This window comes from Gadus macrocephalus, chromosome 19 (assembly GCF_031168955.1).
Source record: "Gadus macrocephalus chromosome 19, ASM3116895v1".
Taxonomy (NCBI): Eukaryota; Metazoa; Chordata; class Actinopteri; order Gadiformes; family Gadidae; genus Gadus; species Gadus macrocephalus.
Window position 1 is genome coordinate 2,194,170 of NC_082400.1, and position 22,393 is coordinate 2,216,562.

At 44.1% G+C, this 22,393-nt stretch overlaps 1 protein-coding gene across 1 annotated transcript in view; it reads right to left on the reverse strand.

Annotated features, from left to right (window-relative positions):
• Nucleotides 1-2,653: 2,653 nt before the first annotated feature.
• The window catches only part of si:dkey-247m21.3 (5-hydroxytryptamine receptor 4), a 53,390-nt gene continuing 33,650 nt past the window's right edge, over nt 2,654-22,393 (reverse strand). The window contains exon 7 of the mRNA XM_060038103.1: nt 2,654-4,729. Coding sequence (XP_059894086.1) covers nt 4,636-4,729 — 94 coding nt within the window. The 3' untranslated portion in view covers nt 2,654-4,635. The remainder of the gene's footprint in view (nt 4,730-22,393) is intronic.

A 22,393-nucleotide genomic window follows, 5' to 3' on the forward strand; every position in this document is an offset into this window, starting at 1 on the left:
GAACTCTCAGCTGTCTCAGCACCAAACATTGTCTTAAAACATTAAAACACATCCTATAGGTTACGTTGTTCCTTTACTGGCCATCATCACTGAAAGTTGATCAGTGCATTGTACCTTGAGCAATAGCCAGCCACGTAAAGGCATTTTTAAACCAACGATAGACCGTGTGGTGTTTGTCACGTTTTATCGTGACAAAATGACCAAACTAAAAGCAAGAGAAAACTAGAGAAACAATTGCACAAACACTAAAGCTCAGAAAATACACCATATGTACTACTTAAAGGCAAGTTAGTATGGTATGTAGTTAAAAAAAGGCAAGTAGTGTCTAAATGACCAGTGTGTTGCATATCAAACCAGGCAATTGCATGTAAACATGAAGATTGTTGAGGTGTACAGAACAATGCTTGAAAAATTATCCACAACAAGGTGTAGGGTTATTGGAAAAGTATGTCGTCCACTGGGCGACGGTTTGTCTCTGGTGTATTATTGATTCACTGACTAAACATTTGTCCGCTCTCGAACCTCACTTTGAGGTAGAGTTGGGCATCAAGACGTCCTGGTGTAGAGGGTTAAAAGTTTTCTGTATCTGTAGCAGATTATTTTGTTGTTTTCTCGTACTAGGTCTAAAACTCCTGCTCGGCAGTGAAAAAACACTTCCTGATCCCCTTCCTAAACAAGCCTCAGACAGTTTGATTTCAGTGCTGTTTTAAATCACAGGAGACAAGATCTGGCATATTTTAGTTCATACAGGAAGGCATGCAGACCTGCAGATCGTAACCTGGAAAATCCTCCTGACCGACGTAGGATCACACAAAAACAACCGCTCGCTTTCCGTCATTGATATACTTGTTGATTTGATGGTATTTTGCTAAGAATGAGTTCCTTCTTAAGTTCCACCCTTCAGGCCTTGAGAGGACTTCTGTGAAGATGGTTTGTTCCGCAGAGCAGGGATGGATAGAGCCCTGGAGAATCTAAAGAGACGAGACAAAGGAGAGAACATTGAAAGACAAACAGAATTAAGGCCACACATGACTAGAATAAGGATAGTTGAGACAGCTGCTGCGCTCGAGTGGAGGGTGTAATGAAATAATAAATGTGTATTCATTTTGTGCTTGAAAGTCCAAATTTCTGACATTTCTTGGAACGTTACAAAAAAGCATCCTGTTCCACTGACACGTTTTCTCACGTTGTCTTTGTGTACTTTTTCTGCAATTCCGATTTTTCCACAGCATAGATAAACATGATCCCTGCTCCGGCATCGGGCTATTCTTAGAGCTGAATGCCTTGCCTTAGGGAGGTGGAACATGGGCTGCGTTCACCTCAGAGGTAAAGCCATGAGATCACGGTACTGGAGGCCAAGCGTAATCCTGAGAAGATTGTTTTGGATTCCGCAAGTTTAGACAAGGGCTCAGAGAATAATATAAGTATAATAATATATTTTGAACACTGGCTCCTGATTGGTAGATGCCAGCGGCCTCCAAGGTCAGCTCTAATAAGTGTATCATCTCCAAGACGACAAAATCTGAATTTGTGTGTATTTGCTGCTCTATGGAAGACGATTAACTTGTAGAACAAGCAGGCACCCATAGAGAGAGGGGTTAGTGAATACATCGGCGCCCCCTCAAAACAAAGGCTTGTTTTAACACGGTATGATGTGTTGGAAGGCCACACGCCAAACGCCCATGTTGAGGACCCTGCATGGTGTAGCCTGCATGTGTTCATCAGTTGTTCAGTTAATCGGATTCAGCAGCCAGAGGTTTCATTGGTTGTTAAGTATATGCAGAACTCGAGAGACTTGATCAGTAAAGTCATCAGATTTGGTTAACCTGGTAGAATTCCAGGCTGGTTAACAGCCAACTTGGTTTAAACTCTGAAACCAGGCTGAAACCAAGTACTCTACAGGTCAAGTAGGCTAAAAGCTCAATTTTGCTACTTGTTACAGGAAAATATGCTACATGCTAACTGTGGAACATGCTAAGTATGCTACATGTTAATTATGCAGCGTGTTAAGTATGATACATGCTAATTATGCAGCATGTTAAGTATGCTACATGCTGAGAATGCTACATGCTAAGTATGCTACATGCTAAGGATGTCACATTCTAATGATGCAGCATTTTAAGGAAGAAGAAAGGTTAACATGGGAGAGGGGTGAGGCAGCAGACCTCATAATGAAACAGAACATTAGAATGACCTCCAAAACTTTACTTCAAAATCCTTCATAACAATGAGGGAACACGGGACAGTGCATGATGAACTGTTGTCACATAGCAACAAGACATCCATTATTGAGCTGGGAACTGACATGGGGAGAAGCCCAAACGAGAAGTGTGGCTGTTCCTCTTGGGGTTACAGCAGAGGGGGGTGTGAGCAGAACAACAGCATACTAATAACTGATTACCAATAGAATCACTCTGAGCTTAGAGGACAGCATCTCCTTCTTCTGCTCTTTAAAGGGTCCCTATTTCACCACCAGGTGGGACTTCAATCCACCTCATTGTGAAATCACAACACACATCTGGGTGGACACTCCTCCTTGTGATGTGGTTCACATCTGCAAGGCGCTTGTAACCGCTGATCAAAATCACACCTGTTGGCCTTATCTATAGGACGAGAGAGAGAGAGAGAGAGAGAGAGAGAGAGAGAGAGAGAGAGAGAGAGAGAGAGAGAGAGAGAGAGAGAGAGAGAGAGAGAGAGAGAGAGAGAGAGAGAGAGAGAGGAGGGAGTAGTTTACCTCTTGAACATGAACATTTAACCTCTGTAAAGCTGGGGTTAAAATGGTCCAAACATGCCAGATTTCCACCCAAATATGTATTTAATCATCCTCCCTGGCGACAACAGATATAAACAATCGACTTTGGTACCTCTCTGGTAGACGTTGTGCACTTCAAATAAGTCTGGTGTTTATTTCAACCTTTAAGTCCTCATCATGAATACTGTGATCTGGGTCGACCTTGCAGACAGAATGCACTTTCCACTCCTCCATCCCGTCTGTGGTGTGTTTAGTTGTGTGAATTGTGCATCACACAAGTAACAAGTGCAAAATGCAAAATGCAAAATGTGATTTTCTTAAAACATCCTGTTAAAAAAGCTGAGAATAGCACAAAGTATCAACTGCCTTGCGGTGAAAGATTGATCAAAACATGGCATACATCTTTTAACATGGTAAGTACATAAATTAACGGTTCCACAGTTAGTCATTGTGTACGTGTCGTTAGCTGGAACTGGAAAAGCCTCTGTATGCAAACTTTTATTCCCTCCCAGACCCTCATGGGGTCCTGCTTCCTACGTGGGTTTGGTCCGTCCTTCTTTTGGTCTGTCCGTCTGTCAGGGTTTCAGAGAGAAAGGACTACGTGCCTTATCCACATAGATCCCATTTAATTTGTGTTTCTAGGGACACAGAAGATATGCTTTAAAACAAAATAATAATGACACAAACGTTGCTCCCCAATTGTGGCAACAATCTTAAACTCTACGCCGATATGAAGACCTTTGAAAGCTGCTCGTGTTTCATTATCTTGGGATTTTCCTCGGGACCCCTGCACCAAGTCACAGGACGGCCCACATTGAGCTCACATCTCATGGAATGTTGACAAAGACCAGCAGAATCAAGCCCTCGCTTTGCAGAGTACTCGTCTCCTCTCGTGTCCTCTCCTCGTCTCCTTTCTTCTCATTACCTCTCTCCTCATCTCCTCTCCCCTCCCCTCCATTCCCCTCCCCTCTCCTCTTCTCTTCCAGGCCATTTCAGTCTTTTAACCCTTGTCTAATGTCATCCGTTCAATCGCCAACGTCAACAGGAGAGAGTGAAAGGGACTAGGAGAGTTGGAAAAGGCAGCACAGTGTGTAGCTGAACCCCAACGTGTTCCTACAGTCAGACAGAAGTCTAGACAGTAAGCCCCATGGCTTTAGTTGAGATGTGTTTGTTTTGCAGAGCAGATGCCAGCTACCAACGGTGGACCCCACTACCACCAGACCCCCAAGGGCATCAACAGGTCCTTCACTGCATGTTTGATCCCTGACCCTCATCTTTGGAAGATAATCCTGGTTCTGTTGGTCCCAACGAACCATGCTCAATGTCCGTCTGAGGTCAAGAACTAACCAGCGATTGGCTGCAGCAACGGATGATGTCACTGGACTGAAAAGATGCAGCCATAGTCATAACAACAGTCGTCTAGGAGAGATAATCAGGACACCTGTTGTGTAGGTGAGGTCATCAAGACACCTGTTGCCCAGGTGATGTCATCAGGACACCTGTTGCCCAGGTGATGTCATCAGGACACCTGTTGTGTAGTTCATGTCATCAGGACACCTGTTGTGTAGGAGATGTCATAAGGACACCTGTTGTGTAGGTGATGCATCAGGTGTTGTCCAGGTGAGGTAGGAGCAGCAGCGGAACGTGGGTACAGGTTTAGCTTTGAGTTTTGAGTACAGAGCTGAATCGCTCCATAGCGCTCGATTTTTTGTTGTGGTTGTTGTTGTGCCCGATATTTGTTTTCCAGCTGAGCCCTTGAGTACCTAGGAATGATCCCTGGCGCACACACACAACCCTACAGCCACCATGTTGTACTGCATCACGATGCTGTCGGATGGCGTGTGGCGGCATGTTACATCATGTGCATTGCCGCGGATACGACCTCATAGTGGCCCCAACGAATCCTGGGACTCCGGTTCGCTGGCGAGGATCCGGCGTCCGTTGTCACTGTAACTACGGTTCGGTAGGAAGGAAAGTCTGGAGAGAGAGAGAGAGAGAGAGAGAGAGAGAGAGAGAGAGAGAGAGAGAGAGAGAGAGAGAGAGAGAGAGAGAGAGAGAGAGAGAGAGAGAGAGAGAGGGAGAGATAGAGAGAAAAAGAGAGATACATTCAATCAATTGAATTGAAAGCTGATTCAAATACATATTTTTAACACGTCATCCTTCTGTGTCTCCATGTTGAGTGGTTGAACCCCTGCATAAGACTACACCCCTCAAACCCTCAACCGTCCAGAGCAGATTCCTTTCAGTGTGCCCGGGCCGTGGGACACAATGGCCTAACAAAAGGATCTCCAATGCTGGTTTGCTCAGAGTGTTCTGAGTGTTGTGTGTGGACAAGTAGGACATGTAATCTCCCCGAAACACAGAGGGAGAACGCAGGAACGCTGAGAAGGAAAGCAGGACAGATTACTCTCTGTCCAGGAATGGGTAGGAGGCCTGTAGATGTTGGGTGGGCAGACATGAATAACAGCAAAATAATCACAAGATTAAAAATATCCCGAATTGAGGTACAAGCCGAAATGAAAACAGTGCTTTCTTCGGAAAACCTGATAATGCAACGGCAATAAATAAGACAGGAAAAATGTTAGACAAAGGAAAAACAGACGCACTGGTCTCTCCACTCAAGGTTTGACCGGTCGCTTTAATATGCCCAACTCTTTCTCATTTCCCAGAAGCATCTAGCATCTGATAAGCACACATACAAGTCAAGGACACACACAGGAATATTTCCTTACGGGAAAACGGGAAGCTCATTGCTCATAGACCAAAACAAACTGAAGATACCAACCACTAGCAAAGTCACACACTTATACACCTTCTTTATCATGACAGCTGTCGTAATCTCATTTTATGGCACCTTCACTCTCCAAGAAACCAAACATTTGCTAATACAGGTAGACGTTAGCCTGGCGATGTCATACTCATAATTCTAGTCAGAATATGAGTCTGAGACCGAACCATTGGGCTGTGATTATAGGGCGGAACCAGGAAGGAAAATGCCTCTTCGCTCAATTGGATAGACCTAAAATCAATCAGAGCAACGTAGTATGTGACGTATGTTGTGCGAAGCACAGCTATTCTCAAACTAACTCAACTGAGCGCACGTTCGAAGAAGTAGAAAAAGAAGATGGACATAAACGATTTATGCCAGTTTTGTAAAAAGAATTTAAGGATACACAGACAAATTGGCAACACGGTCAGCATTTTTGAGAAAAAAAGTAAAAGCGCTGAGCGCTCTTTGGTGACGTGGTTGATTACGTTAATGTGTATCATCTGTCCATCAACGTATAAAGCCCGCCCTTACAATTTGATTGGTCAGATCACTTTTTGATCTGACCAAATACCTCCCAACGAGCTCAATTCCAGACTGAATCTCCAGACCAAATATTTTGTGGGCGGAGTTCAGGCTGGTATCCAGGCTAGGTAGACGTAGCCCTAGCAACAAAACCAATGTCATTGTCTTCTGCTTGCTGCCCATTTTGTGCGAGGCCGTAGTCATCGAGTCAACCTTTAAGGAACGATTCTGCTGGGTTCGCGGGTCCACTGCCCCTCTCCTAATAAAACAAATGAACTCCAACTCTGAACTTCTTATTATTCATTTTTTACAATTATGTCTAAAAGTACATTGCATTATGTTGGTGTTTTTTTTCTGTTTTTCTTAAACCTTTTTTAAATTGTCTGTAATTTCTGGGATGAATAAAGTACAACCATAACCATAATCAAATAGGAAGGCTATTTTCTCTTTCCCTTACCTCTATAGTCCTCTGCTCTCTCTTAATATATGTATTTTTTTATATCAATATATTGAGGGCACATTGTGATTTGAACCAAAACCCCTCCAATAGTGTAATGACGGGCCTGGTACTTTTTCACCATGAGATTCTTCTAGCCGCTTTGGTCGCGAGTCTGTAACTCTCCTGTCCTGAGAAGAACTAGGCTTTAATTCAATCTCTTCATAGTCTTCTGAGAGCTGCTCACTTCCAAAATGTCCTGGGGCAATATTTAGCGTTGATCTAATTTATTTGAATAGTCATGCAACAGCCAGTAAGAATAGACCAGTACAGTCCTACACAGCGGCTCTGTGAGGTCAAAACCAACAACAACACAAAACACAAACCTTGTCTTTAAACAAAAACAAGCCAATGCAGAGCTAGCATCCTTTATGTGGCAAAGGTTGTCTTTTTAAAAAAAAAAAAATTTAGATATCACTTTCCACTAGATGTGTATCTCTTATATTCATGTGCTATAAACACAGATTATTCTTTATGTTTATTATATATTTGATGTATACAGTATATATATGTCTGCAGCCCAGTTGAAAGGGTCTGTCCTCTAGGAGAGGGAGGGGCTCAACTGGGAGAGGGTCTGTCTCTGTATTCGCTTTGGATGAAAATGAATAAATCACAGTCAGTGTGTGTGGAAGAAGTATCAAATATTTTCCACGATGAAAATATTAGGAAATAAGTCGTGAACATCTGGATGCGTTCAGAACAGTTCCGCTGCCATATCAGATTCAGATTCAAGTTGAAGCAGACAAATACAATCACAAGACCATAGCTGAACTGATGAAGTTGGGGTTAGGCTTTTTATATAATACTTTTCACTCTCAATTATTCTTGATGTAGTTCAGGTACAGGTCAGCAGTGACACACACTTGGTGTTATGTTATATCCACAGCTTAAAGACAGACGTGTTATCGAGAGAATCAACGCACAACAGGAGGTGTTTTGACAACAGCCAAAGATGTTTAACATGAAGATAATCATCGTCCTTTTTCGTCGTATTTGTCAATAATGTATAGCTTCTACTTCCTAATGTTGACAAACATTATTTTTAATTCATCCCTACATTGACACTGCTCATTCTGTGTATCCAGATTTCTTTCTTTTACATATTTCTTACGCACATTTTACTCTGTCTGCTACTGTCGTGTTCTTTCTGATGTGACACCTGGATGGCCCGTTTAGGATTAAGTGAATACAGTTTTATCATATCTTACAAAACAATGAGAATATCAAACCACACAGATATTACACAACACATCAACCCATACCTGGATATATCATGAACCCATGACTGTAGAACAAAGAACAAATAGACCAAAATGACCCTCACCAGAGAATTGAAGAAAGAGCTAGTCATCAAACAAAAATACGTGTGCAAGAATATTCAAAATTCAATATTCATTTATTCGGAAAAAGAAGGGAATATAGATTATTTAATCTGTTTCAATTAAAATTTCTATGCCAGATTTCATACAATAGTTGGATTAGTTTGTACTTTGTAGCCGCTCCCATGTTTATATAGGCTCAAAAGTTCTTGGCCTCAAATGTAAGTCCCTTTGGATGAAATTGTCTCAGGACTGCATCTAGAGGAACAGTAGTGCCATGTGGTGCTGCCATTCAAATTAGCATTAATTATAGCTGGAATTTAAATAGTCTAGTAGTGCAATGCCAAAAAGAGCCTGTTTGGAACAAGCCGATTGCACGGCCGCGAGCATGCGAGATTGATGCAGAACCGCTCATCCAAACAACTTAACATTCCAGACAGCACTTAATTGAGTCCTAAGCAATACAACCGCCAAGGGTGAAATTGATCGGATGAACGGTTGTCGAAAAGAACCACAAAGACATAAAGAGTGTTGTATGAATAGTTTGATGCGTGGGGTAGAATGGCACTGATGTCAGTATTTTTCTATCTATGGATTAACGTATAAATACATGGACCCACAGAGAGAATGGGGGACCCACCGAGTTCCAGATGACTCATATGGCGATGGAATCAACAGTTTGGGAATGAGACCTTATAAAACAGTATGCTCCAGATAGCATAGCTAGCATGGAACAGTATTAGCCTCTATTGTATGGGGTCAGAACAGTCTCATTAATTGATGATTGCACAGAGAAGGATTCACAAATGTATTTTGTGATTTATATATAAATTACTCTCTTCTCACAAATTCATTTCAATGCACACACAAATGGATATCGGTGTAGGAGCCATATTAAATGTGCTTTATCTTTGTGTAATTTTACCCCGTGCCACTAGGGGGCAGTGTGGTTCAGTTGACCTCGGGTCAGCAGAGTGAGGCATTTAACCTGATTGAACCTGATCACAGGTTGTTGTTGATGGGAAAGCAAAGAGTTTTTCGACTGTGCCTGTGTGCCCGTGTCCCCGTGTATTAATGCATCTTAGTTTAGTGAGGAATTCGGGTTTATTGTTTTGTTACATGTATTTTGAGTTAGAATTATTGCGGCTGTGTATTATTGGAAGGAAAATAAACCAGCAAAATAAACTGAACTGTCTTCGTTTTTTGCGGTACTTGGAGCGCGCTGGGCGCACGTCGGAAACTATAAACGGAATCAACAACCAGTAGTACTAAGTTTAGGGCTTAGTCACTACAATCGGTATGTATAAACGTAAAATAAATCCATAAACAAAAATAAGTTTCACAAACACATTTCTGATCCACACACAAATGTGTCTTGTTTTAAATAAATGTAATATAAATCCATAAACATATGAATTAAAAAATTATTTGCAATTTTCATCAAAATGTATTTGGATGTTGTTACATTTATATGCAAACTGTTAAACTTGAATTTAAAAGACGCTTTTCATTTGTGAACTTGTCATTTAGGTGTGAACTGTTCTGTATTATATGTGGATTTTTGAGACTCTCCTGACGTGGCTGGATTCACAAATGGATTTTTTTCTGTAGCTCTCTGTAGCCAAGCAGATGCCTCCCTCATTTTCAGCCAATCATATGACTGCAGTGACTGGGTTTTTAGATTGTAGGTGTCGTTTACTACTTTAACGGCACCGACAATCCCAAAACCCAGTCGAAACTAGATGGGAAAAGTGTGTAATTTAAAACGTGAAGCAGCTTTTACTTCTTCGCCACCTAGAGGTTGTTAGTTATGTACGATCATTCAAAAACCCCATGTTATTTCCCAGACATTTGACAGAGGGAACCGGGAGGCTCGGAGGCTGGAATATTCTTCACGGGTCGGATCTGCAGTCATGTGATTGGCTGAAAACGAGGGAGGCATCTGATTGGCTACAGAGAGTTCCTTGTTGAAAAAAATGCATTTGTGAATCCAGCCACGTCAGGAGAGTCTCAAAAATCCACACACAAATGCAAACAATTTCACAAATGAAAAGCGTCTTGTTAATTCAAGTTTAACAGTTTGTATATAAATGTAACAACATCCTAATACATTTTTGATGAAATTTGCAAATATTTTTTAATTAATAATAATATTTTTATGGACTTATATTACATTTATTTAAAACAAGACACATTTGTGTGTGGATCAGAAATGTGTTTGTGAAACTTATTTTTGTTTATGGATTTATTTTACATTTATACATACCGATATCCATTTGTGTGTGCATTGAAATGTATTTGAGAGAAGAGAGTAATTTATATATAAATCACAAAATACATTTGTGAATCCTTCTCTGTGCACTCATTATTAATGAGACTGTTCTGACCCCATACTATTGTGTTCAATCTGTGTGTGTGCGTGTGCGTGTGCGTGCGTGTGCGTGTGTGTGTGTGTGTGTGTGTGTGCTTGCATGTGTGTGTCTCTTGAGTCATGGGGATAATGTGATTTCAAATGACTCTAATGTCCTTCTTTTTAGGAAAATTTTGTTCGTTGTTTACTAGTTTACCAGTATATTTCCCGTGCCTTTCGGGCTACAGCTGCATGCCTTAAGGCAAATTCACAACAGTAAATACAATGAGCCAAGAAAGTGTTGTTTGACTCCTCGCCAAAAGGTTCTGGGTTTGAACCCCTGTGTCCACAGCCTAACCTGTGGGCCTCCGAGAGCAAGACGCCCCCTAACCGCTCCTCAATTAATTAGTGAACTCACTGCACGTCTCTTTGGATGAAGTGTCTGCCTAATGACTAAACAGCGACACCAGTACATAGCCTAACACAGGACACCTGCCTTGATGTCCTGATAAAGATAGGACACTTCTCTTTTTTCAACAAATATCTCACCGCACTTAATTTAGATCAGAGACGACCGCCATATAAAATGAAAAATGACTACACCAAAACACACAGAAGTCCATTTTCATAAAGGAGATTACTAAACAATGTGACGTCACACTGTGCATAACTCTGAAGTCTGTCAGACTTTAGAGTCATGGTGAGGGTGACCTCACCATGACCCCTGCCCGTGGAGAGGAGGGAGCTTTGTGTACCTTTCATTTCAAGCTAATAACTTTGGAGGGACATGTCGGGATGTCACCCTGGCTCAGATGTCGCTCTCTGGAGTGGAGGCGGGGGGAGGTTTTCCAACAGTAACGCTGGATACTGCAGGAACAAAAGGATTAAACTGACATGTTGTCGTTACTTTCTCTCTTTCTTTCTTTGCTCCTTTCTCTTTCTCTACATGCGTTCCTTTCCTTCCTTCCTTCCTTCCTTCCTTCCTTCCTTCCTTCCTTCCTTCCTTCCTTCCTTCCTTCCTTCCTCCCTAATGGAGTGTGTGTGGTGGATGTCTCCTTTCGTCTGCTTCCCATTGTCAGCTCAAAGAAATGCAGGATGAACCATCCAAGTGAAATCCGTTGTTTGTCCGGGTCTACTCTCTCCCAGGAAGTGCTTTGATTGGTTAATGAAGTCTGATGTCCTGGGCTCCCGGCCAATAAGACTCGAGTGCAGGTCTGCACAGCTGGCCGATGGCAGCGGCCTCAACCAAAACATGAATCACAGAATCACGGCCGCAATCAGGGTTTGATTCTCGCCATGTTTTGAGAGTTGGAGAACGCTACAACATATTTGGTTTGCGATAACAATAATGAACAAATGTTCATATATAGTCATGTTTCTGGTGGGAACGCAGAAATACAGAGTAGAGGCAGAGCTTCTTATGAGGTTTCTCATAGTCCTGGTGGTTGAGTGACAATAGGCCGGCCTTTAACGATACATTACTACAGTGGCTAAAGTTATTATTACCTTTCTGCTGGTTTACTTTAGGACTTCAGAGTCACCCCACACTGACTTTATTGTGGCCATGTTGAGAATTCACCTGATTCTGATTGAGTCATTTCTTTGTACCCCGACAAATTGCAGGATACCCTACAGGAATATATGCTCAGCCCCTTGAAGTAAACACATCCAGGGCCCCCATCTGTCCCCACTCATCCCTTCTTGTTTCCCAGACTGTTTCGTTTTAGGTTGAGGAGGATAGGGCCGGCGGTTGCTCAAGGGTGGACAAATTGAAGATGTCAGAACCGGTGTCCTGAGAGCACACACAACATCAACAACGTACACTTCTTTTGTCTCTGTGTGCACTGAAAAAGCAAAGCCATTTTCTACAACCACCAATTCTTTAGCAGGACACTGGTTAAACATGATGGACTGCGTAATCTTCAGTGACATTATATAGGGCGGGTTTTATGGGAAATTAAAATAGATAATCTTTCTTATCCGTGTTTTTTGTTTTTTCCACACTTTGCCCTTTTCCCACAACGTGCATGTCTTCGGCAGCCAGAGGACCGGCTGGTAATCTGAGTTTAATTAATCACAGCGGAATATCTTGGCCTTTCCACTCCCCAATCTGCTCCCCATGGGCCTCAGCCACCTAGCAGCCATCTTGGTTCCATCTTGGCTCTGAACACTGACTGGCTGGGGGAACTGGTTCTGCCTTCAGTACCCCATATGGAACCAAGATGACTAAGGTCCATGCCCTGGTGTCGCAGGCCAACAAACTGACCAGTTTAGTGCACTTGAAGAAACAACGTTACGTGACGTTTGTAATTCACCCGTCACTTCATGTGTATTTCAGTAATTATTTGGTGGTGTAGAGTTCGTAGAATAGAGGAGAAGAGGTTTAATAACCAGAGGCAATGCTAAACCGCTCCCACTCGGAATGGACGACAACCGAATGTTAAAATAAGTTTAATCAAATAAATATTATCCAAGCATCTAGGGCAGGCCTATTCATATGGCGGCCCGCGGGCCACATCCGGCCCAGAAGCCCCTTCCGAGTGGCCCAGCCCGTGGTCCCGCAAAAAGCCCATAGAAAAGTAAAAAAAATATATATATATATATCGAGCCTTGTCTTCAGAAATTCCTACAGTAGTACAGACCATGAATGCAACACTCAGCGCAACCTAGCAACAGGAACCTAGCATCATTCAACCCTTAATTACGCGCGTTGTGTTTAAATGTCCATGGTCTGTCAAGAAAGTGATTGAAGGCGAGTCGTCTTATCTGAATCCAACATGGCTATGTCAACTCAAAAACGCCAAGTGGACACTGAAAACCGTCGGTTTAACCCTGCCTGGACTGACAAGTATTTATTCATTTTGCCGCCGAATCCAAACGCCAAACCGATGTGTTTAATTTGTAATGAGTGTGTTGCGGTACTTAAAGATTACAATGTGCGGAGACACCACATTGATAAACACTCAACTTTCCGCTCAAGCTTTCCCGAGGGATCTCAGGATAGGGCTGCAAAGATTCAGAGTTTCCTGGCATCTTAGAACCGGAGCTGTGCTACTATGATGCGGACATGCACGGCCCAAGAGAGAACTACAGCTGCTTCCCTTCGTGTGTCATGGATCTTGGCAAAAAAGAAAAGGCCATTTACAGACTCTGAACCGGGAAAGAGTGCATGCTGGCCGTCGTGAATGAGGTTATAAATGACGACTAAGTAAAAACAAGCGTGACCTCTGCCATTAAAAACGTACCCCTGTCAGACACCTCAAATATTCGCAGGGTTCAACTTCTTGCTACTGATGTGTTAGAAACGCTTTGAGAAGACCTGAAGAAAGCTGATGTCATGTCTATAGCAGTAGATGAGTCCACAGATAAGACGGACACCGCCCAACTGTGCATATATGTCCGTTTCTTTTACTGCAAATGCTTCAGAGAAGAACTGCTCAGCTTACTGCCGTTAAAAGGACACGCAACAAGCGAGGTACTCTTTGAGAAGATTTCAACTTTTTTTTTTTTCAAGACACTGGCCTTGATATGAGACGTGTGGGCATGCTTGTAATGGATGGGGCTCCATCCATGACGGGAAAAGTTAAAGGTTTGGCTGCACGTTGGTCCGCTGTTGCACCTCAAATTATATCCCTACACTGCATTGTACATCAGACGGTATTGTGCGCAAAACTAAGCGGAGAGCTCAAATCAACAATGGACAGCGTGATGGCAACAATAAATTTTATCCACTCCACATCAAGCCTCCAACACCGCCTATTCCGCATGCTGCTGTCAGAAATGTCTGCTGAGCACCATGACCTGCTTTTGCACAACGACGCAGGTGGCTGTCCTTAAGGCAAAGCGCTCAAGCGTTTCTGTGTTCTAAGGGTGGAAATCACAGCCTTCCTCGGCAGCAGCAAGCATAAAAAAGCCGAAACACACTTGAACCGAATGCTGGATGACAACTTCATTGGCGATGTCTGCTTTCTCAGTGACATATTCAAACACCTGAATGACTTAAATGTGGGACTACAAGGCAGAGACAAAACTGTCATTGAACTGGTGGAACAGATGCGCGCATTCCAAGTCAAACTGGATCTTTTCGGGACTGACTTGAGCACAGGCTGAATGTTGCATTTTCCGATGCTCTGCAAATGCATCTCATCCCCGGCACGCATTACCGCTGTAATGACGGATTTCGTTGCGAGGTTAAAAGAAAACTTTGCTGATCGATTGGATGGATTTGCTTTGCAAACAGAGGTGATGTGTTTTGCCAGAGACCCGTTCACTGTCGCAATAGAAGGGGCTTTATCCGCCAAAGCAAAGGAGTTGGCCGTTCCCATTGACGAGGGGAAATTCATTCTCGAACTTGTGGACATGCGGTCATCCTTAACCATGGCACAGGAGATGCGCACCAACGGGCCTGCCAGGTTTTGGGCTGATGTCAACCCACATCAGTTCCCTAACGTCAAGAGAGCAGCAGTCCACGTGCTTAGTATGTTTGGCTCAACATACACATGTGAATCAAGCTTCTCACACATGAACTCAATTAAAAGAAGCTCTCGTTGCTCACTGTTTGACAGTACATTTCACGAATGCCTTCGAATTGCATTGACATCTTATGAGCCCAGAATCACTGCTCTCATTCAGAACAAAAGATGTCACTTCTCCCACTGAGAACTCAGCAGTGAAACTGTTGCATACATAGCAACAAAAGGATGTGTAACTAAGTGAGTAACAAAGTATTCATGTGTGTTAAGCTACTTAGTTATTTCTTGTTTTGGGTTTGTTTACCAAGCTTTAATATGCCTGGTTCTGTTTTTTTCATGCACTTTGGCATATTAATCCCAGGGGGGATATGCTTGTTTTAATATGTGACCCAAATGTTTATTTTATTTATTTAAATAAGGAAAAATCTGATAAATGTGCAATATTTTGTTTTCAATGCACCTTGTGTTTTGCTTATTGGTCAGATATGACAAATATTTATTTTATTTTGTTTCAAAAAAGGCTTTTGATAGGCCTAATATTGTTGGCAGAGTTTTGCCTAGGTCAGATTCACCAAAGATGTATTAAAGGGACTCTCACCTTTGTTGCATTTGAGAATTACAGCACATTCAAATCATCCCGCCTTCCTCCAATGCCCCACCCCCTAAGCGTTATTTTTTAGAGTACAAAACTAAGCGTTATTTTTTACAAAAGTTCTAGACTCCCATGGGTTATGTTTAGACTCCCATGGACAACGTCGCGTCTGAGCCCGAAATGGGTCCCCTAATCGGACTGAATGGTGCGGTTGTTTGCCAACGGTCTGGAGGTCTTCGTGGAGCTCCAGATTAGCGGGACAACGTCGCGTCTGAGCCCGAAATGGGTCCCGTAATCGGACTGAGTGTGGCGGTTGGTTGCCAACGGTCTGGAGGTCTTCGTGGAGCTCCAGATTAGCGGGACAACGTCGCGTCTGAGCCCGAAATGGGTCCCGTAATCGGACTGAGTGTGGCGGTTGGTTGCCAACGGTCTGGAGGTCTTCCTGGAGCTCCAGAGTAGCGGGACAACGTCGCGTCTGAGTCCGAAATGGGTCCCGTAATCGGACTGAGTGTGGCGGTTGGTTGCCAACGGTCTGGAGGTCTTCCTGGAGCTCCAGAGTAGCGGGACAACGTCGCGTCTGAGTCCGAAATGGGTCCCGTAATCGGACTGAGTGTGGCGGTTGGGTGCCAACGGTCTGGAGGTCTTCCTGGAGCTCCAGAGTAGCGGGACAACTTCGCGTCTGAGTCCGAAACGGGTCCCTTAATCGGACTGAGTGGTGCGGTTGGTTGCCAACGGTCTGGAGGTCCTGAGAATCATCCAGGGGAGCGGGACCACTTGGCTTCTGAGGCCGAATCGGGTCCCCTTGTCGGACTGAATGGTGCAGTTGGTGGCCAACAGTCTGGAGGTCTTCCTGAGGCTCCAGAGGAGGGTAACTCTGTGAGTCTGAGTCCGAGATGAGTCCCCTAATCGGACTGAATGGTGCAGTTGGTGGCCAACAGTCTGGAGGTCATCCTGAGGCTCCAGAGGAGGGTAACTCTGTGAGTCCGAGTCCGAGATGAGTCCCCTAATCGGACTGAATGGTGCAGTTGGTGGCCAACAGTCTGGAGGTCTTCCTGAGGCTCCAAAGGAGGGTAACTCTGTGAGTCTGAGTCCGAGATGAGTCCCCTAATCGGACTGAATGGTGCAGTTTCAGTACGCCGTGGACCACTTTGGTCTGCCATCGTCAGTCGCTACGGTCGCTACTCGCTACTGTCTGCCGTGGAATCAAAACAAACCCTCTAGTTGAGGCCGCGCCTTGATGACGCGGGCCCGAATGCGCCACAAGAAGCAGACGGAAAACCTTATATATCCATGCAGCAAACAGACAGGTCTGTCGGCCAATAAGGTCCTTCGGTCCGAAGAATTGTATTGGTTGAAGTTTTCACTAAATATTATGAGAGTAAAATAATTGTTTGTTTTTACTCCTGGTGGGTCTGTCTTGCATATTAGAGTGTTATTACCTTATTAATACCAATTTAACCTTATCCAAAAAGTGTAAAAATGCAACAAAGGTGAGAGTCCCTTTAATGTAATTTTTCAGATATGACAGTTAATAAAACGTTTGTGTATTTAAATACATTCATTTGTGTTGGTCCAAAATTTGTCATTACTTGCTGCCGAAAATGTCTGGCCCAACTGAATTTCTTGTTTGGAAAATCTGGCCCAACTGAATTTGTAATTGAATAGCCCTGATCTAGGGGCTCTCGTTAAATGACCCATCCCGAATCTTTGCAATGATTTTAAGGCAAATTACATACGTTACACATCACACGCACACGCACACAGACAAACAATCACACACACACACACACACACACACACACACACACACACACACACACACACACACACACACACACACACACACACACACACACACACACACACACAGGGTGAGCGTCTGTCTGCATTGCTCTATCACCCTCCTGTATTATGATTAAACTAAATGATAATATGAATAACAATAAATTAAACATTAATTCACACTTTCATATCTGCTGATGCCTCTCTCTCTCTCTCTCTCTCTCTCTCTCTCTCTCTCTCTCTCTCTCTCTCTCTCTCTCTCCTCTCATATAAAACATCAAGACAGACTGAGCTCCTAGATACGCCCACCAGGTACCAGACCCCCAGTAGTCGACAGTCACACAGACGCATTCTGAGAGCCATCTCCACCACCAGCTGCCGACCAACAAACAAACCCTCCGGTCTCATCTTCACCCTGCAGAACAAACACTTCCTCCAGCAGGCACACGACAACTACTGAGGTCTGGGTTGTTGATATTTATTTATGGATTTATCATTTTTCTTTCTATTTATTTGATCATTGTTTTTATTTTATTCATCAGAACTCACAATGCTCCCTCTTTGATTGACAGAGAGTAGACAATCACAGTGGAGATCACACAACAAACAGGGAAAGAAGGTCATGAGTTTTATCGCATATATCTGGGCTACCGAAATGCAATTCATAGGCTGGGGGTTAACGGTGCTAGGAGCAAGACAAATTCGATTCTGAAACTTGTGAAACCCACATTAAATCTTCCTTGAAGCCTAGCGGCTCTACCTGAAGAGTTTACTGCTGGATCGGGACGTCCCATACCGGACGCCCCGCGTCTCACGGTTACACACACACATCGAAGCAACTCACTCAACGTGTTCTGCTGTGAGAGGAGAGCTCCTGGGCAAGGTTAAGGAACCTTCATGGCATCGTGTCTAATCTTTCAACGGAGGAGACATCATTCAAATCAACGCTGGCTTCTTCTGTCCATGATGAGCACAGGGTTGAATTCTGTTTTGCATCTGAGATTAGATTAATCTGTCCAAGAAATGTGTGAAACTGACTCTGACACACACAAGAATGCACATGCCCCCCCCCCCCCCCCCCCCCCCCCCACACACACACACACACACACACACACACACACACACACACACACACACACACACAAAGACATGGTCATCCATTCCTGCAAACTCCAAACACTCTAACACACTCCTACCCTTCCACCCACACACCCCTCCACACACACACACACACACACACACACACACACACACACACCCACACACACACACACACACACACACACACACACACACACACACACACACACACACACACACACACACACACACACACACACACACAACCACATCCAGAAGGCGCACACCTAAACATGTTGGGACAGAACATCCACAAGATGAGATCTAGACCATATATCTAGACACTTGGATCTCCCCCTGCACCTCTCTGTATCCGTCTAGCTTTACATTAAACACACTGCTTGCTGTTTCTCCTCTTCTTCCGACATTGGAGCGGCTCTGAGATATGGGGAGTGTGTGTTCTGAGGGACTATCCCTGGGGTCGCTGGGAGGTCAAGGTTGTTATTGCAATTACACTGACAGCCACATTTAGAACATGCATAGACACAGACCTTGGAGAGACACACACACTCACACACTCACTCACACAGACCAGCAGATGACCGCAGAGAATAAAAACACACACCCACTCACACATCTACACACACACAAAAAGACACACGATTTGAGCCTGGCCAATCTGTGACCTACATAATCACTGGTCAAGATGATCTAGATCTTGGTTTTGGGGTCAGTGATTTATCTAGATGATGCCATTATTTTTATACTGCTCAACAACAGAAAACTTCCAATCGCCCTTGACAATGTAGTACAAGGTGTCTCACGGATTACCCTGTTTACACCAAGCTAGTGAATCTAGATTGAATCTGGATTCTGGAAACACTTTCATAACCAAATCATGATTCCAAGCAAGGAATTTTGCATTGTAAACTGACAGAAGCCGATTTGAGCCTGACTTAGAAGACACACCCTTCAAGCCCTTATAATAGTTTTTACATTTTAATTTTCAATCGAAAAGTATTAAATGTGTAATAAAAACTAAATTAAACACCATATCTTATTTTAATGTATTCACGTACAACATTAAAAAAACGTACAAAGTCTTCAAAGATGAAAGTTTAAGAAATGTAAGAAATTTGAGTTTGTTTTATTAACACACAACACATTGTCAGTTAGTTAAAGTTAACTCTAATGTCTCGTATTTATTTTTTCAGTTAACTAAAAATGCTTTTTTAAATATGATTTAGTTTTGGTTAACAACAAATACCTACCCGGTTCCATTACCAGAGAAGGCATCACGTAGGAACAGGAAGGATGTGTTCCTCCACTGTGAGGGTTCTGCTGTCTTTACCTGAAGGCTGGGATCTGTCTTCACATGAGGAACTGGAGCTGAGCATGTTGGACCGGATGAAACAACACGACGTTGAACAGAGAGAATAAACAAGAATAAACAGACAGCAAGGACCCCTTAGAGGGGGAGGGAGGGAGAGAGAGAGAGAGAGAGAGAGAGAGAGAGAGAGAGAGAGAGAGAGAGAGAGAGGAGAGGGAGACAGGACGAGAAAGGAAGAGAGAAAAAGCGGCATAAACGAGGGCCACAACAGATAAAAAAGAGGACAAATCAAAAAGAAAGAAGACATTGGCTAACGAGGAACATGTGGCCAATAGGAAGCAAGGACGGCTAGACCTCGACCAATAGGAAGAGATTGTTGATAAACAAGCTGATGGGTCTCAGGTGGGGCGAGGGATCCATTTATATATTCTATAAATGTTTTATTCAGAAATCATTTCATTGTACATGGTTGCAATAGGTAGTCCCTGTAGTTGCAGTCAGCCCAGCTCAAGATTATTATGAACACAACCATCTGCTGGAGCATCTATCTGGCGAGCCGCCGGTATTAACGTAGCTGTTCAGCAGTACATGGCTGTTGTGTAGAGAGCTGTGTGAATATTTAAAGAGTTGACCAGTGGCCAGCTGGTGTATGCTACGTTGTTTGAAGTCATGGGCGGCAGTCCCATTTGCCAGAAAAAGGTTTTGCAAACTTTGTTGTATTCTAGGGATCGGAAAGAAAAAATAATAAAGAGAGAGAGAGAGAGAGTGAGAGAGAGAGTGAAAGTGAGAGAGCGAGAGCGAGAGAGAGAGAGAGAGAGAGAGAGAGAGAGAGAGAGAGAGAGAGAGAGAGAGAGAGAGAGAGAGAGAGAGAGAGAGAGCTACTAGTCTGGCTGAGCTGAAATGGACAGCGTCTATAGCGCTCGCGTTGGATACCAACGCAAACTCCTCCCCTTCCTGTTGCTGGCTATCCTCCCTCAAACTCGGAAACAAGGCAGTATGGCAAGTTTTGAAGAGGACTTTGACGGCGCTGTAAAGGTAGCATGTGTAGTGATATATGCCACCATAGTGCCATACCTGTGACGTCATATCCATTTGTCCAGAAATAAAGCAGTTGTTCTATTAATGAAACCTACACGGTAGTCACGGTTAATGCCTCCGCACATGACATGGTGTCAGAAGTGGCCGATTTACGATTTTTTAAGTGACAATGGCGAAGTTGGGACCTCCAGAAAAGTTTGATTTCATCCGTCCGGGTCAGTGGCCGATGTGGCGCCGACGTTTTGATCGCTATCGAGTGGCAACGAAACTAGACCGGGACAGTGGTGTAGTTCTGTAGTCTGTTCACGTTGCAATGGTCAGCATGGGAACGCACGCCCCTGCCCAGCTTAAGATAAGAGATGCAGGAAATGCAACAAATTAGGGCACTTCGAGGCCGTCTGTCAAAGTAAATCACTAAAAGAAGTCAATGTCACATCTCACTGTACCGAGGAGTACAGTGAAGATGCATTTTTCGTTGGTGCTGTAATGGAGGTGACAACAGACGTGATTGAGCAGCCTGACTCCAAAAATGAGAATTGCATGTAAATGGCAGTCCTGTTGAATTTAAAATAGACACTGGTGCAGACATCACAGTAATGTCACAGACTGCTTTCAATAGGCTAGCGCGGCGCCCACGATTGGTCATGACTGGGCCAAAACCACTCGTTACCAGCCCAGGCGGTGAAGTGCAATGTGTGGGAAGCTCTTGCCACAAGTCCATACAAGGGACAGCATTACTAAGTACTGGGTGACTGTTATAAGGGGGCCGTACTCACATAATCTACTGGGACGCAGTGTCGCTAAGAGAATGGGCCTGGTGATGAGAGTCAATGCTGTTGCATCAGATCTACTAGAGGGTGTGTTTGGGTCGGTCTGTTCAAGTGTGACCCTGTGAAGATTGAATTGAAGCCGGATGCAGAGCCCTATTTATTTGCTAGGTCTCATCTCTCCGAAACAGATGGGCTGGTGCTATATCAGGATAGGATCGTCCTCCCCGTTGCACTGAGATCTGCCATACTGGAGCAGATTCATGGAGGCCATCAGGGCCTGACAAGGTGCCGTGCGCGAGCCAGGATGTCAGTGTGGTGGCCACGCATCAGTGGTGAGATAACACAGAAAGTCTCAGCATGCGAACTGGAAAAGAAGAGTTACCTCGTGGTGACGGACTATTACTCAAGGGACCTTGAAATAGCTCACCTCTCTTCAACGTCCACCATACAAGTCATCAACAGGCTCAAAGCCATGTTCGTGAGATGGGGGACACCACTTGAACTGGTGAGTGACACTGGCCCACAGTTCACATCTGGGGAGTTCATCAGGGGTGAGTCAAGGCAGTTTGCCTGTTCACGTTGCAATGGTCAGCATGGGAACGCACGCCCCTGCCCAGCTTAAGATAAGAGATGCAGGAAATGCAACAAATTAGGGCACTTCGAGGCCGTCTTTAGTTAGAAGTATGGTTTTGCCCATACTACAACTAGCCCTCACTACCCCCAGGCGAACGGTGCAGCAGAACGGGCTGTTCAGACGGCCAAGCACATCCTGAAGCAGCCCGATCCACATCTCGCTCTGTTGTGTTACAGAGCTACCCCTAGTGCAGCAACCGGTGTGAGCCCAGCTCAGCTCATGACTGGGAGACGCATTAGAACTCCACTTCCTATGTTGGAAGAGAAGCTACAGCCTGCACCTGTTGACAGACAACAGGTTCAGGAAAAAGTCACACAGACAAAGTCGTCCTACCGGTTCTACTACGACCGCCGCCACTCTGCATGTCCACTTCCATCACTTCATCAGGGCCAGGACGTCAGAGTCAAGATGGATGGAGATAAGGGGTGGAAAACTCCTGCTACAGTCGTTGGCCGGTGCAAAGAGTCCCGGTCGTACCTGGTGAAG